This window comes from Hemicordylus capensis, chromosome 3 (genome assembly GCF_027244095.1).
Source record: "Hemicordylus capensis ecotype Gifberg chromosome 3, rHemCap1.1.pri, whole genome shotgun sequence".
Classification (NCBI taxonomy): domain Eukaryota; kingdom Metazoa; phylum Chordata; class Lepidosauria; order Squamata; family Cordylidae; genus Hemicordylus; species Hemicordylus capensis.
Genome location: NC_069659.1, coordinates 33,672,372 through 33,690,387, shown reverse-complemented (window position 1 = coordinate 33,690,387; position 18,016 = coordinate 33,672,372). Strand labels below are relative to the sequence as shown.

The 18,016-nt window shown below is 38.8% G+C and overlaps 1 protein-coding gene across 3 annotated transcripts in view; it reads left to right on the top strand.

The window, feature by feature from the left end:
• Nucleotides 1-18,016, top strand: part of PSPC1 (paraspeckle component 1) — a 101,413-nt gene that overhangs the window by 59,828 nt on the left and 23,569 nt on the right. The window contains exon 9 of one of the 3 annotated variants that reach the window (XM_053309689.1): nucleotides 1,902-4,758. The exons of the other annotated variants lie outside the window; for them this stretch is intronic. Coding sequence (XP_053165664.1) covers nucleotides 1,902-2,087 — 186 coding nt within the window. The 3' untranslated portion in view covers nucleotides 2,088-4,758. Of the gene's footprint in view, nucleotides 1-1,901; nucleotides 4,759-18,016 lie in introns of those variants that run through there. 3 annotated transcript variants of the gene reach the window in all.

The following is an 18,016-nucleotide window of genomic DNA, read 5'->3' as shown; positions in this document are numbered from 1 at the left end:
GCAAATATTAATCTGTTTTCACAAAACTCATTGTTAATTCTGAAATAATGACACTTGCATCATGGCTCAGTTTCAGTTTTTAGGACCAGCCTGGTGTTAATGGCCTGCTCCTAGTGTCACTAAAATGGAAGTGGTCTATTTTTCTAAAATAACTGTCAGTTTAGCATCTGTTTATAGAAATGGGGGGTTTGCTAAAGAAGAAAATAAAAATCCTATCTGTAAATTCTAAACTGTTCAATCTGCATTACTTATAATTCCTCTAAAACAACTATTGTAGTTTATAGTAAGAAACTGAACTTTTCTAGAAACTGTTCAGCTGTATGTTTGAAATTTAGAGGATTCACTATAGCTTGTTAGTTCTAAATACAAAGTTGAAGGTAATGAGCACAGCATAAAATTTGAAAAATCTTTTCAAGTCATCATAAAAGGAAGTTCACATATGGCCATTTGGTCTTCCTAATACTTGTAATTCTTTAAACTGCTGAGCTTTTTTCAGGTTGCTGCAGTTAGAGATAATAGTACAGAGAACACAAAAGTATATAAATTGGACTGGAAAAAATAAAAGTGATGTCAAGATGCAGATTTTTTCAGACTGCACAATAATCAAATTTATTACCCTAGCTTCAAAGGAGAATATAAAATTTGTTTTTGGTAGACTTTTGAATTTATATATGTGCTCTTTCTGAACATTGCAGAAATCTTTATTATCTGATTGTGATCCATTGTAACCATAAGGAATGGGTCTTCTCAACTACCACTTGTCAAACATTACACTATAGATTTGAGGATGGCACGAGAAGCAAATTTTGGGAGAACTGTTCTAAAGAGGGTGTTAGCATAGGCTATGGGTCATCTGCACCCACCTCCATAAGGGGGTAAGCTTGCTAATCACTCATTCCTTATGGTTACAATGGATCACAATCCAGATAAACAGGTTGCTTACCTGTAACTTATGATCTGGATGTGATCCATTGTAGCCATAAGTTCCTCTTGAGCCATCCCCACTGCAGAATCAGTTGGTAGAGAGAAACTAATTGTCTTGTGGATCGTCCCTATGGGTGGTCTGTGAGAAACTGAAAAGGAAACGCCCCAACCGCCAATTTTAACGAACTCAGCACAGCACGTGCAGGTGGGAGCGGCGTTGAGAGGAGCTAATCAATCAGCCTGCGAGGTCCTTGCCTTTTTGGCCATAATGCAAAAATATATTACAGGCAGATACATGATTCCCTAATTAATAGTAGATCCTATTTCAGAAAGTCCTTAATCTCTCTAGGTTAGCACTTAATATTTTCAGAGAAAAGCTATACTAGCAACTTGGCACAAAATCTGGCGGATGATTGTGGTGCATAATAGCATTTGGCTGCATTTTCTTTTATAGAACTATAAGTATGGGTTAATAATTGCATTTGTATCTTAATTTAGTCTGTCCTTCAGTTTGAAATGTGCTACTTCTGCTTTCTATTTTCATCTAAAGCACTGATGTAATGTCCTGCAAAACCTTTATTATTATTAGACCAAGTATCTTCTTGCCACACTTGGTTTTATACTAGAGAATTTGAATGCAAAATATTTATTATGCTTCTATCTAGCTTTTCCTTTAGAAAACTCAGAGCAGCTTAGAAAGGGTTACTGATGGCATTGCCTTACTTGAATCTGTTTTTGTTTTGTTTGCCTTTTATCTTAATATACTGGTGAGCACAATATAAACTATTTGAAAAGTAAACTGAACAGTAAGCTAACAACTAACTTAATTGCTCCTTTCTTCCTTCTATGTGTCATCCTGACTCTGCTGGACTATCTCCTGATCTTCATGAAAACACCATTTGGGTTATTTTGTCTGTCCTTACTGTAATTCAAACGTTGCCTTGTTTCAAATGGACTTCATATTATTTTTGTATTAGCATACTGAGAGATTCCCTCAAGGAGGCCCACCGCAAATGGGTTCACCTATGGTTAATAGGACAGGCTCTGAAACTCCTCAGCCATCTATGGGTGGCGTAGGTGCCGTCAGTAGTGGACCTGGTGGATTTGGTAGAGGAAACCCAGGGGGAAGCTTTGAAGGACCTAACAAGCGTCGCAGATACTGAATTTTTCATTCCTTACTATTGAGAGAGATCAATGGCTAATCTGGTGTTATGCCTTTATAATTTTAGCTATTACCTTGAAAACGGTTTTATTGTTAATGTAGTCATTAAAACATTTTTTTTTGTAAACCTTGAACTTTTTTGTATTCAGTCATAGGCTTTAGTGTAGAGCATAAATAATGCACCACATTTTGTACATCAGATGTTTGTGAATTCAGCAATATATAATATGACCATGCTGTGAAACTTGTGAGTTACTTGCTTACAATAAAATATAAAACCAATAAGTTTAAATGGTTTTGCAACATTGTTATGAATACTGTCCTTAATTTTAATTGTAAGCATACTTTATTTTTTCTTTATGATTCCTACCTTCTTAAGAGAAAATGCTTTATCCATTGTTACTGTATGCAGACGAAAATGCAGCTTGAAGTACAGACTAGGACAAATGTTGAGGTTAGCACAATTGCAGGGCATCTGAAACATTAAATAATCCAATATAGCTCTGTAAGAAATATGTTACTTCTCAGCAATGTGTACAAATTTAGTTGCAATGGGATTGTCTTGAGAATGTATCCAGTGTTCAGCTTTCCAAATAAAAAATTTGAGTCATGAAAAATCTCACTAGTAAATATTCACCTGTGGTTTTATAACCTTAGATAATGAATGGCAATCACTTCTTGTAAGGGAAAAGAAATTATGAAACTTACCTGGTATATGTAGTTTTTAAAGTATTCTGAACTTCATATTTAAGGGCTTATAATTGACTGTAGAGGTCTTGTATTGCCTTTCCATGAAGTGGCCATATTTCCCAAGTCTCTTCCTTAAAGGTTAATTTCTGAATGTTATTAATAGTATTGGAGACATTTGCATCCCACAAAATAATGTTTTGTATATAGGAAACTGGTTCACTACATGTACAAATAGTGATTACAGCTGTGCTAATGCTGGTCTCCTGGATCAGGCACAGTGAGTTTACACTAGTGCGCTTCATTCATTTCAGTTCTTGTTTTCCATTGGGAAATCGTGCTCTTGATGCAGATGTTCACCAGCTTTTTAAAGTTGCAAAATAAAATGGATTCACTGTGTAAGGGCTTTAAAACATGAATTGCGAACTCAAGGTATAAAATGTGGCGGAAGGAGAAGCTACTGGCACATACCAATATTGTGATCCATACTTTGAAAGGTTCTTCAAATGTGAATGATTGTATATTAAAACCTAGCTGCTTAATAGTGCAAATCTTAGCATACTGATGGTGTGTAAAAAGACAACTGCTGCTGAATAATTATGGTGTGTTGGTAGAGGGGAGAAGGTTTTGCATTATCTGACAAAACACATCAACACTTTGTGCTAAATTGACAGTGTTCTCTTAAACAACTGGAAGAAAGTAGTTCATATACTTAAGGTAAGATACTTTTTACTGTACACTATCTTCATCATTGTAAAATTAAAGCAGTATCTCTATATTCGTTTTGGGTTAGTATTTTTGTACTTGATGAATGCTGTACAAGTTAAAATGGGATAAAATCTGATCCAGATGTTTAATTCCAGGAATTTCCCTGCATCACTATTCGTTTGTTGGAAAAACATATTACTGATAACTTTTCCCAGGTTAAATACTTTTTAAAAACATATTTGCATAGAGCGTTATCTCAAACAACTTTCCCTGTGTTTATGTTATTCTCCTAAAAGTGGCATTGGGAAGCGCTCATGTGTGTGCTCGCTCGCTCTCACTCACTCACTCTCTCTTTTTCTTGTCAAAGCCAAGAGGCAGTGATCACTTTAATAATGGCATTAAGTTCATAATGCATACAAGTGGCATCACATGTTCAGCACAACCCTTTTGTTTCAAAAAGCATTCATACACATTGCATGGTTGAAGCAAGATGTTTTTAAATCTAGAAATGTGCTAGTCATTTAAATTCAGAAAACTGCTTCAAATTGCCCTAATTTAATGTTCAGCTTTCCAAACATGGAAGGTAGGAAATATGTAAAATTGTTACAAAGAAGAACCAGAAATACTTCTAATTTTTCTAGAAATCAAGTGTATGCATCATGATTTCTTAGTGATGCTCCCCAGTACTTTCTCAAGTGTAGTTTCTAGTATCCTTTCATTGCCCTTTCTATTTAATTCCTCTTAAAAGATTGTTACATTCTTATGGGGAATGATGTAGCATTTCAAAGCTTGTGTTAATATTAAGAAGAAAAATAGAGATATTTGAGGGAGATAATTTAGGGAAGGTTACTCTTCTGCATAATAGTATAACTAGCTGTAAGAGATGAATTCATAGAATTCTGTGGAAATTCTAGTGATAAGCTAATGAACAAATGGTTCACAAGCAATGGATGCAATTTTTACAAAGTCAAGAGGATAAAATGTGCCTTTATGCTACTATTCCCATATAGTAGAGCCATGTTGGGCCCAATAGGCTTATTAGGTGGATGTGGTTGAGATGATGCTTCTAAGGGCTGAATTACAGCCATTCTTAAGGTAATTCTGATGTTCTGTTGTCTTTGGTAGACAAAAAAAAGACAAAAGTGTGTGGGTGGGTGTGTACACAAATGTACTGCAAATGCATGACCATGTTGCACCACTATTTTGTAATGTCTTACAAAATTAAAGCAAATTTTCTGTTTATTGAATCATAATAAAACATTTTTTTGGTATCTGAATTTTTTCAGTGCTGACAGCATATCAACTTTTATTTTATTATTATTCTGCGTGCTACTGTTTGAGAAAAATTAATATTTAGTTTGACTGAAATTTTAGAAACATAAGGTCACCTGTATGTCTCAAATTTAGGATTTTCAGTATTAAAGTTAAGTATAATATCATCAACCAAGAAAAAGTTAAGTATAATATCATCAACCAAGCTTCCTATGTGTTTAGTGATCCTCACTAATTTGTAGAAAACTCAGCTGGGAGATGTATAACCATTGTGCAAATGTATATATGAAGCATATACGGGTTGGAATTTTTGTTTTGGTCAAATGTATGTGTGGCTTTATATCCAACAATTCATTTTCTACTCCACCTCAGTTTGAATTGTCATCTCATAACTATTGTCAAGCTGCACCAGCAGCTGCACTGGAGGCTGCGCCCCTGGTGTTGTCCTCCTTTTTAAGGGCCCAGATTATGATCAACATCTTCTGTAGTTCCAACTACTAATACTTTTTTGTCAAATATTACTTCACCTATTGTAAGAGATGCTGAATTTCATCAGCAGAGGACTATTGAGATGGCACTATTACCTTTTGCGGGGAAAGGATAATATTATGCTAACAAACATTTGTACAAAGATCTGCAAATGTTTGGCATATGTCAAGGATTGACAACTGGTAGACCCTAGAATAGATGAAGTCTGACTTCCATAACAATTTTATCTGTATACCACACCACCACCCGTAATCTGCCAAAATGGAATCAAGATGTGTTTGGGGGGGAAAGCCAGTGTTTAACTTGTACAGAAAAGAAGCAACAATATTCAATTTGTATTTCTTATAAAGGTTACTGCATTGCTATTACATGCACATTCTAGAGAAGCAAAGGACCATTACTCTCTCTCCAGGAGATCATTCAGGAAACATTCTTAACTCCTCAGATCCCCAAAGTTGATGATTTCATACCATCCAAGTGTATGTTCACTGTATCTATGAAGCACTTGTGTCTAGGATATGCCAAATTTATTAGAGTCTCCGATTATCTGTCAGGTTGCTGGATTGTTCTATCCCGCACAGCAAAGCTTGGAGAAGAATGTTCCCAAAGATTGGCTGTCTCTGGTCTTTGTCTTTGGATTGCCAAAGTTAGCCGTTCCTGGAAAATGCAGCAGTTTCAGGCAAAAAAAGAAAGAAAAGAAGCCACAGCTCTGGTAAGAGTGTGGATTCTTTTTCAGAAGTAAACTAAAGAAAGTATACATCTTAGTTTGACCTTCAGATAATGTGAATGATACTGTCTGATCAGGCATCTAGTTGTTTGCGGTGGAATGCACAGCGTGTATGTATGCACGCACACACGCACATGCCTCTCTTTTCTCCCACACACCTAGCATGCTTCCTCATTCCCATATAAGTCACATGGGGCTTAACAATCCAAATCACACAGAATGCTAAATTAGAATTTTAACTACATGTTTAGGAGCAATTTGGACAGTCTGCCCACATTTTGATTTTTGCAGGGCCAGAATGACATGCCATGTGTGTGTGGTGGGGGAGATGTGCTGTTCATACAGCTGGGTGGCTGGGTTGGGCCATACTGTGTTCTCACACCTGCTAATTCAGTGTAAGTTCCTTTGAATAGTCTATGAAGGATAAGCACTGGAGTAGCAATGCCCGTGGCTGCACTTAGCCTGCTGCTTGGATTCTTAATCTGTTCCTGGAAGTCCAAACCTGCCCCTTAGGAATCAACATCAGCTAAGACCATATATGTGCTGGTTTGCTCCCTGCAGCTAAGGCTGTGTAGCATATAGAGTGGAGTGTTTGGTCTGGTTCCTGCCAAATTAGCATTAAAAACAATAAAACCCATTGTTGCCCAACTTTCCAAGTGTGGCCAAACATGCAGTACAAAGCTGTGTAAAAGCTATGTACAGGAAATTTCTATGTCCTGCAGAAATCCACTAATGTACTAGTCTGCAACGAGTGAAAAATGATGAGTGAAAAATGTCCTGGTGTGCAATGTACCATCATAGCTTGATGAGGAAAATTTGGCTGCTAAATCCAGCCAACATATCCACCCCTGGCTACGTATATTATCAAACTGTTCTCATACCTGCTAATTCAGTGTAAGTTCCTTTTGTGTGTTCTATGAAGGATAAGCACTGGAGTAGCAATGCCAGTGGCTGAACCTAGCTTGCTGCTGAGATTCTTAATCTGTTCCTGGAAGTCCAGAACTGGGTCATAGTTCTAACATTCACAGTTCTACAATGGTTCACAAAGCAAATGCTATCTAGTAGAGATACTAGTTATCTCTAGTAACTATTTATATGAAGAATATAATATGTGACTCTAATGTTCAGATTTGCAGCTTTTAACTTCCTGGTGGTGACTTCCATGACTCCTGCCTCCTATTCTTCAACCACTACAATTGCAAGAAACTCTTCTAGGTAGCTACAACTTATGGAAGGCCTGGTGACTCATCACCTTCATGTGAATGCACACAAAAGGGTAGTTGGTGCATTTGCAGAAATGTGGATAATCTATTCATAGTGAGGAGATTGTTGAGTCTCCAACGAAACTACTGCAGCTTAAAAAATGTTGAATTACAGTGATTTCTAGAATAAAACTAAATTTTTGACTGGAATATTCCTTTTGATTAGAATGGTTGAGTCTGTATTTGACTAATTTACACTTTGCCATGGAAAGTTTAGGTTTAGGCGCACATAGTGAGTTTCATTTTATTACCTATACACAATCTCAATTTTATCTTTACTTCAGATTGCTTACTTGCTACTGGAAATGAGCCTGCTCTGAAAAAACCTATGTGTAGATTGTTTGGGTTATGGATTGATAACCACATTTGTTTGATGTTGCAAACTGAACACTTCAGTGGAATAATTCAGACATTGTAGAAAACCGTGTATGGGCTAGCCATAGTTTTGAACCCAAACCATGACTTGAGTTTCAAAATATACCAACAAGACACAGTTTAGAATGACTTGTTTATTTTGCTTTCTGTTTGTTGAACACTTCCATTTCCATGGTGCAGCATCCTCCCAAAGTAGAGCAACATCCATAACTATGGGTTATCAATTCAGACATTTCAGCAAACTACAGCTGGTAGAAAACATGATTTGCAAATCATGGTTTCTGATTCTGCTTTCCTGGCTGATCACAAATGATGGTTTGCAATGTTCAGCTTCCTTAATCATAGGTTGGTATGGTGTCTGAATTGAATAAAATGAAAGGTTGGTAGGCCAACTACCAACTTCTGCTTGAAAAATCTTCTCCATAGCACACAAGTGAATTTAAGAATATTGAAGTAGTTTAATTGTATATTTATAAATGCATTGGAGTTGTAAAATTTGTTGAAAGATTATTTAAGATTATTTAAAAAGTAATAGCATATTATCCTATCATATATTAATACTATGTGGTGTTTGGGGATTGGGTCACGTGAATTGCATGATAATTCTACTATAGAATAATTCTTCTGTGCCTCAAAATGCACATTATTATCTTTAGTTTAAGAGAATATTGCAAAATATATTATCTGATACTTTAAGATTAAATGGATGAATGAGCAGCATAATTTAGGAAGTGTTTATGCTATCATTCTTCTAGTACCATTTTTCATTGGTTGGATTCTACACTGTTTCTTGGTACAATGAGGATTACAGGCAATGAAATGGTTGAGGTGGACATTCAGAGATACCAGGCCAGTTCTAGGAAAACTCAGTTTAGAGCCTACTCTGCGGCAGTGATCGTGGTAAATTCGTCGAGCAGAATTGGTGTCCATGATTCCATCTGATGATTTGTCATTTATTAAATATTAGTTTAAAAACTTGGTAGATTATTTTTTTCCCACCTGATACAAATTGGACTCTCTGAACCGTATCCCATTGTATTGCTTTTGCTTGAATGTATGGTGGCGGGGGAAAGGGAAGAGAGTTCTGTTGAACAGAAGAGTGGGGATGGTCTGGGGCTGTGATTTCATGTGTAGTGGGCAGAGGAAGATATGGCGGTAGGAGTTCGGCAGGACATTAAAGGGGGAAACAGTCCAGGCAGTTGGGACCTGTTCCCTTTCCTGGCTCTTGCCAGTCCTAGAGCCCTAGGGAGTTCTGGAAACCATTCCTCTAGGTGCTGCTGTTGAATGCCAGGTCAGTAAATGCTAAAACATCTCCCATCCACTATTTGATTGTGGATGAGCATACTGACCTTGTATGTGTGATGGAAACCTGGTTGGAAGAGCTGGGTGTGGTTGGTCTCTCAGCTCTCTCAACCTGGTTTTTCTGCTCCTGCAGCAGCCCTGCCTTGGGGTCATGTATGGAGTGTCTATCATGAGACCTTTCCAGGTGCCCGGTTAGGCAGTCTCAGAATTTTGAGTTGGTCCTTGAGGGTGGTGAGCCTCCAAGATATGTTGGGGATTTTGTTGACCTACTGACCACCCCCAGTCTCCATACCTGATCTAGTGGGGGTGGTCTTGGAGGTGGCTTTGGTTTCCCCAAGCTTATTGGGACTTCAGTGTCCATGCTGAGGCTCCCTTGTAGGAGTGGCTCAGGATTTCATAGCCTCCATGGCAATCATGGGCCTATTTTAATTGGCATCGGGCCTTGCCCACGTGGCAGGATCTGGTTTTTGCTGATCAGGGAATAAACGATTTGGAGGTGGAGGAGTTTGAGTTGATGATGTGGTGGTAGGGTTAAGTTTGACTGGCCCATCTACCTTCCGCAGCAGTGGTGGACCAATTAGAATTGTCCACCCCCAGAGGTGTATAGATCCGATCAGTTTCCAAACAGCTCTTAGGGAGTTCCAGTGTCCATAGCTGGCGGTTCTGTCAAGACCCTGATGAATCTCTCTAACATGGAGACAGCTCAGGCTGCTATTTATTTATTTATTTACTTACTTACTTACTTACACACACACACACAGACACACACACACACACAGAGAGAGAGAGAGAGAGAGAGAGAGAGAGAGAGAGAGGTGTTATTGACTGGTTTGTATGATCTAGACATCGAGTCCTTCCCAAGGACCTGGGAGGGCTGAATTTTATTGTCAATGTTGTTGCTGCTGTTATAGATATCATCGCAGAATATAGGCTGTTCCCAGTAAAGTTGCTTTTTGTAATTGGCTGATGGTGATTTCTGTGGCCCCTATGGTGTTGAGGTGCTCTTCAAGGTCTTTTGGAATTGCACCCAAGGCGCCAATTACCCCTGGGATTATTTTGGTCTTTTTCTGCCACAGCCTTTCAATTTCAATTTGTAGATCTTTGTATGTTGTTTTTTTTTCTATTTCTTTTTCTTCTATTGTGCTATCCCCTGATATTGCTATGTCAATTATTTTAACTTTGTTTTTCTTTCTTCTTGACTACAGTTCTATCTGGTGTATTGTGTGGCAGATGTTTGTTTGTAGTTGGAAGTCCCATAATATTTTTACATCTTCATTTTCTTCAACTTTTTCAATTTTATGGTCCCACCAATTTTTGGCTACAGGTAGCATGTATTTTTTGCAGATGTTCCAGTGTATCATCCCTGCTACCTTGTCATGCCTTTGTTTGTAGTCAGTCTGTGCGATCTTTTTACAACAGCTGATTAGGTGGTCTATGGTTTCATCTGCTTCTTTACAAAGGCGGCACTTGGTGTTTGTTGTTGACTTTTCGACTTTTGCTCTTATTGCATTTGTTCTTAGTGCCTGTTCTTGTGCGGTCGGTATTAAACCCTCTGTTTCTTTCTTCAAGTTGCCATTCTTAAGCCATTGCCAGGTCTTGGTGATGTCTGATTTTCCACTTATATTTTGCAAATATTGACCATGCAGTAGCTTATTTTTCCATTTTTCTGCTCGATTCTTATTATTATATTATGTTGTTGTTGTTATTTAATAATAATAATTATTATTATTATTATTAGTATTAGTATTATTAATTCAATTTCTATACATATCCTTCCTTGAAGGAAGGAGTGGTACCTCGTCCTCTTAAGGAAGCTATAGTACAGCTGCTTCTTTTAAAAACAAACAAGAATACCGTCTTTGAATCTTTCAGATCCAGCAAATTACTTTCAGTCTTGAGTATACTTTTTTGGGAGGGCAAGGGACTACAGAAAATGGTAGCCCTGCTCCAGGCTTTCTTGGATGGATCTAAAATGGGTCTATGATGTCAGTCTGGTTTCAACTCTGGGTTTAAGATAGTAGGAGATGAAAGGGCAGTATGCCCTTACTGATGCTTGTGGACCTCTCAGCAGCTATCAGTACTATCAGCTATGGTATCCTTCTAGACTTCCTTGCAAGATTTGGAGTAGGTGGTACTGCTTTGCTATGGTTCTGCTCCTACTTGTTGAACAGCTTTGGAGGTCCAGTTGCATAATTTCCAAAGATTAGAAAGCATTTTGGCAATAGCCATTGATGGTAGAGTGTTTAGCTTGACTAATCTTTAGTACAGCCTGATTAGCAGTTATAGGATGGTACACCATGTTTTGCTATTAGGGTGCTGATAAGTGGTAAACAGGTAGTTGGGGAATCTAATATTTCAACATGGAGGCAAAAGGCAGTACAAGTGGCTGCAAATGTCCGGTGCATTGATGTTACACATGTTCTTGGGGATTTAGTCATGTAATGTGCTTAAGCAAGTGAAGATCCAATCAGAGAGCTCTAAGCTATCATCATTAAAGTTATTAAATTAATTGTATTATGTGGTACTGGGTCCTTCACAGATCTTCGCTGAGAAGCATGCTTGGTTCCTCATACCTGTTGAGATAACTGTTTTGTAGCTTTCAGCTTATAATTGGTAAGCTGTGAAATAAAGATTTGTTTTGAAGTAACACCTTGTCTCTGCCTGAGATGATTATGGAAATCTATGCCTAAAATTAGAATCTACTTCTGTTGGTGATGCTTCTCATTGAGTCAAGGCCAAGCTCAGTGTGAACCATCCTTTATAAATATACTTAAAGGATGGTTAAAGAGTAAACTTAACTCTCTTTCACTCTGAAGGCTTCTCTTCTGCTGTGTTGGGTTCTGTAGAGTTCTGTTCTGTCCACTGGGCTTTTTAACATCTATGCAGTAGGTCACTGGAATATTTGGAGTACATTGCAGTATATTAATGACAATCACCTCTCCCTTCCCTCAAATTCTAATGAGGCAGAAGAATCCATGAATTGTTGCTTGAAATTGGTAATGGGATGGATGAGGCTGAATAGCTGAGCTTCTATTCAAACAAGCAAGACAGAAGTAACGGCCGTGGGTGGGACATAAAATTGAGTTGCTGGAGAATGATCTACACTTGATAGCTTATGCTCCCCTTGATGGAACAGGTTTGCAATTTGGAGTGCTCTTGTTTCAAGTGAAATCATGGCAATTGCTGCCTTTTTTGTCTACTCCCTTTCACTTGAGCCACAGCAAACCTTGCCTCTGTAATTCCTACCTCTGGAATGGATTACTGCAATGCACTTTGTGTGGGGCAGCCTTTGAAGATGGCTTGGAAATAACAACTGTTACAGAATGCAGCTGTTAGAATGTTAAGAGGTATAATTCTTAAATTTGCTACCTCTTTGTTTCTAATCCAATTTCAAAGTGCTGTTTGCCTTTTTTTTTTTAAGCCCTCCAAAGCCTAGGTCTTGCCTACCTGAAGGAATTCAGCCTCCCATATATTTCCCATGTACACCGAAATAATCCAAGGCTCTCTTTTTAGAGTGCCACCACTATCCAGATATAGTGGGTTGTATAAGATCTTGATGCTTCTCATGGGGGTGCCCCAGTTGTGGAACTCTTTGCTTGGCATCCTCTGTGCTGGCTCTTGAGAGGGTAGGTAAAACCTTTTGCCTAGCTGAGTGAGGTATTAAGGTTGTTTAATCCTTTTAATTATTTGTATTGTGTTATCAAGTGTGTGTTAATTTTATTGCTTATCTGTTTTAATCTGTCTTATTATGAACAGTTTCCAGCTTCATTTGGAGTGGTATTTCAAAGGTTCAAAGCAGTTTGCATAAAAGTAAATACAGAGTACAGAGAATGATTTTTTAAAAAAAGAAACTCTAAAAATCATACTAGCTTTCAAGTTCTGATATAGAAATATAATACATGAAATTGTGTAAATCCCATTGAATTTACTGAGACTTGAATAGTTTACTTGATACTCTAATTCCTTTTATTTTAGTGAGATACAAGTGCAGTTAAATGATGTTGGTTTATGCTCAAGACTTTTATTAAACATGTAGTTTTACCTTATTTCAATTGGTCAGTATGTGTAAAGAATTTTCAGCAGTTTACTGTAAAATATAACAGAGTGTTTCAGCTTCTAAAGCCAGGGAAGTACCTGTAGCTGCTGCAGCATGATCTGATGCTTTACAAAATCCATTGTATGAGTACTTCTAGAATCATAAAAAGAGGTAAGTCATCTTGCATAATTTGGTTTTCTACCCCTTTGTGAAACTGCATGGTTTCCTTCATTTCTTTTAAATCTCAGAAGTGTTGCTTGAAGCTAAATTACTATTATAGAAGGATATAACAGGTAAACTCAAGACCAATCAAATATGCACAACTACTTTTAAATTTGAAAGTAAACTTACTGGATTTAGCAATGCAACCTGTTTAAGTAAACAGTTTTCTCAGTACGTATTCAATAGCATGGTGGATGGAAACTCCTACAATGGCCAATGTGAAACTTGCGCAATGCGCATACCAAGACTTGTTCCTAATACACGTTTTTAATTTGTAGTTAAAAAGTGACATTTGGATGGCAAGGCTTTGTGCTGGCTTAAGGAGAAAACTGGGAGTATAAACGACATCTTTGGCCCAACTATTTATACCTCCTCATGTCAATTAAATAAATCTAGTTCTACTCTTTAAATTTGTTTCCAAAAGGTCTCAGGAACTATATTACAATTCAGGGTCCAAATTTGTTACATTCCCCATACTTTCTCTCTCTCTTAAAAGAAACAATCAAATTCCTGGGACAGATATAAAACAATGTGGAAAATCATAGAAATGTGCAGAATGTTATCAAATGCCATGATACTACATTTGCTACATGTTAGCTCATGTACAGAGCTAGGGTATGGGAGGGGGTGGGGGGACGAGATGCAGATTTTTTTTCTTTCTCTGTTCAGTGCAAGGATAAAACTAGAGAAGTTTTCATTGCCTCGTTTCCTTGTTGAATCATGATTCAAAAACTCTAAATTCATAGTATTCATATATCAAAGCACTTTCCATACTAAGGTAATCAAATTAACAGCCCTCAAAGATAAGCTTTGCCTTGTGTCATTTAAGTTACACTTTATCCCATTATTCAGTATCAAATAATCAGGGTGTTCAGGAAAATGTTCATAATGGCCAGTTTTGTTCTGCAGCATATTTGCACTGACATTTTAAACTTTTGTGTACTGCATTTTGCTATACTGCTTCTGGTAACTGTGTTATAAGTCCCTTTATCTTTCATCACTCAGAGAAAAGCAACGGGACAAGGTAAAGGAAAGGGCCATCACCACAACCACTCACCAGCCCTCTTCCACTTACAGCTGTTTTGTCTGATAAAAACAATCCTCGTGTGAGGGGAAGCAACATGAAATTTTATATTGTGTAGTTCTACCCTATAACTCTTTGGAAAGGGGACTATTTAAAATTGCTGCAATCCATTTTCATTACATTTATTTGTATGCTTAATGTTTTTGTTTGGTTGCAGTTTTGTAAGTCACTAACATTTTATTTTAAAAGTGGGTATGATTATCTTTAATAAATATTATTTATAACACTTTTTAATTTTATTTCTTTTCTATACTGCTTTTCATAAATAATTGCAAGGTGCTTTACAGTATGATTAAAACAAACTTAAACATTGCATTTTTATGCAGAAAATGACTGCCCCAGATTAAATATAGCTTCTACTTGGTCTATTGTAAATTTGCAAAACGGTGTTGGATATCTTGTGAACTTGATACAGAGTGATTTTTCCACTTTTGATTTGAACAAACCCTAAATCTTGCAAGACTGTTCCTAGAGACCTTCTGCCTATATTTTTTCGGTTTACTGTATGGTTGTATTTCTGGGGAAAAGCTACATTAGAAGCAGCAGTACTTACTGTGAATTAGATATATTTGCTTTGAAGTGAGAATCCTAGACAGGATGGGACTTGATTGTAGTTCATCTACCTGCCCTGACTTCTATGGGACTAGGTATTCGTTTATAAAGTGGATTGTACTGCCTGTGATCTGCCCCCTGCCCCCCCCCTTCTTCTTCTTGGTTATTCCAAACGCTGTCCCATAAAATACTGGGCAAATCAGCTTAGACAATTATTTTAATAACTAGAATTCATTATTTTAAAGTGGTGGTACCATAATAAAGTATACTCAGATTTTTAAAAATAATATTCTGTTTAACTCTTGATCAGCCTCAAATAAAATATTTATAGATACACAGATTACAAAATTAAACTGGATTTCTTTAAGCACTTAACCTTGTTTATACTGGTATGGACCCATTAATAATCTATTACTTCACAGTATTAATTTTAGTGGCACTAAACATTTGTGTAAACACCTATAAAATTTGTCAGCTTTTACTTGAAAACTTATAGCAATTGTAGCTACCCTCAATTTTTGGGGTGGGGGTGGGGCAATAGATTGAAATGAGCATAAGTGAAAATTTCATGGCTTAAACAGGATTAATGTTTATAATAGTGATTCAGTGCAGCATGCCACATTAAAAAGCTGATTGTCCAATGATGTATTTGTGCAAGTCTTACAATATCTACTGCAGAGTTTTTAAACTGGATAACATTTAATCTGGATCGTGATCCGTTGCATTCATATGTATGGGTTCTGTGCCTGTGCAGGGACCTCACGGACCGATTAGCTAGCTCCTCATGACACCTCCAACTGCCATGCACAAGCCCGTGCTCCCAATATCCCTTGCAGTTGGGGCATGATCTACTCAGTTTCTGTTAGACTGGCGTTGCATCTACACCTCGGACTAGATAGCTCCTCAGATATTATTGGATTATTTGGAAAAGACTCGGAACGGATTAGGAACTACGAACGGAACTTTGGGCTGTTTTAAAGGAACTGGCTAAAGACAATACAACAAGTGAAAAAACAATTATTCCTGCTGCCCTGAGGGTGATGTCTGATGCTATGTCTGCCAAGGACAAGCTGAAAACAACTTTTAAACGCTGCTCAGAATGCAGAGCAAAGTTGCCCTCAACTGATACGCATGACTCTTGCTTGTTGTGCTTGGGGGAGCAGCATAACCCTGCAAAATGTACCACCTGCTCGTCTTTTTCGAAGCAAACGCTTAAAAACAGAGCACTGAGGTTGCGGGCAGCCCTTTATGATGACGCGCTGCACCCGCCAACGCCGAGACCCTCGGCTTTGATGTCAAGATCGGAGGTCGAAGCCTCGATGCCGTGTCCTTCAACACCGGGCACTTCGAAACCGAGCCCAAGTGTTCCTGTGACGGACTCTGCTGAACAGCAGTCGAAAGCCACCAAGGCACATGAATTCAAGCAGCCTGAGGTGGTTGAGAAGAAGCACCACCGGCACAAACATCATAAGCGCAAATCCTCGACTGAGGATGAGCCTGAGATTTCACTGCCAAGGAAAAAGACAAAAAAGACTCGAGTTCATAGCCGAACTCCATCGCCTACAGCATTGCAATCTGACTTTGAAGACTGGGACGCAACGGTGTCGGACACTTCGACACTGTAGGTCGCGATATTGATAGAGAGCCAAAATTTATCAGCGCTGTCAGGGTCGATGATTTCGAGCTTGATGATCGTGCCGTCGGTATCGGACATTATGGCACATAAAGCGTCAGAGTTGGTGTTGATGCCAAACACAGTGTCGATGCACGGTGTTGAGAGTCGAAGACACTTTGACATATAGGATTTCCTATACTTCCGGATCGAAGGAAGTGCAGCAGCATTGCGCGGCAGTGGAGCTTACGCCTGCGCATACCCCACTTGTGTCTCCCGGCATGACTCCAAGACTCCAGACGGAGAACTATCTTGATTTCGGGGAAGATGCTGCAGAGAAGGAAGTATCAGCAACTGCTAAAGCGAGGACTGATTTGCTGGCTCTCCTAGATTCTATGGATAGCACGCCAACGACTTTTCATGGATTCTCGGGAGTCGAGATTGGGCTCGGCACCGGACACCTAGAACGCCTACTATCCAACCGGCATCGAAGACTCCTTCGATGTCACCGATTCAACAGCCGTCATTACTGAGACCTATTCATTTGGTGTCGGCAGCCACTAGCCCAGTACATTTCCAGAAGACAGTGACTGATAGGGCAGCGTTGACTGGACAGTCTCCGCTGTTTATTTGCTCAGCTTCACCATACTTTGCCCGGCCATCTTCATCAGCACATTTGTGTGGTTTTTCACATGCCCCACCGGTGGTATACCCAGTGGATTATGCAGACTATAAAATTTGGAAAGCTCAACAAGAGGCGGGCCTGGTGCAGCCGTCGCTGCAACAAGAACGTAGTATGGTTGCACAAGCAAGGACTGTGCCAGCCCAAGCTCCTTCACGCTTGTCTGAAGCGGAGGCTAGATTAGGCCAATGCCGTTCGAACACACCTACGTCTGTGCCCAGACCAACTGCACATTCGGTGGTACATGTGCAGAACACACCAGTTACACTGATTGAAGTCTCAGATTCAAGGGATGCAGATTCTTCTGATACAACAGATACTGAAGACAAGCCTACTATCCCGGAGGAACTTTTGGACCCAGAACTTCTGGCTGATGTGCCCCCGAAATACTTCGGTATCACCAACTGAAGAGCGAAAGGCGTACCACATCCAAATTTGGGAGATGGCAGAGGCCCTAGGCCTCAAATTGAAACAGCCAGAGCTGGATTTAAAAGACCCAGTACATAATATGATGGCGCGGGCTAAAGTTGCCCATCCAGTATCCTTGCCTGTGCTGCCTACAATAACGAAGGCAGCGCAGACTGCCTGGGAAGTGTTGCAAACTTCGACGGCTACCTCTTGTAAACTTGAGGGACTATATTGTGTGCAGGAGGAAGACAATGTTTACCTGATGAAGCATCCGATACCGAACTCCTTAGTTATTGAATGTACCTCTGCAAAAAGCAGACAGCGCCATTCTGCACCAAATGACAAGGAAGACAGAAAGCTAAACGTCTTGGGCCGGAAAATCTATGCCATGTCGAGTTTGGCTGTTAAGATAGCTAACTATTCTGCCTGTTTAGCACAGTATGGTCATCACTTATGGGATGTGCTTTTCCAAGACTCTGCGACAATGTCGCCAGAGAAATTTCAGGGAAACT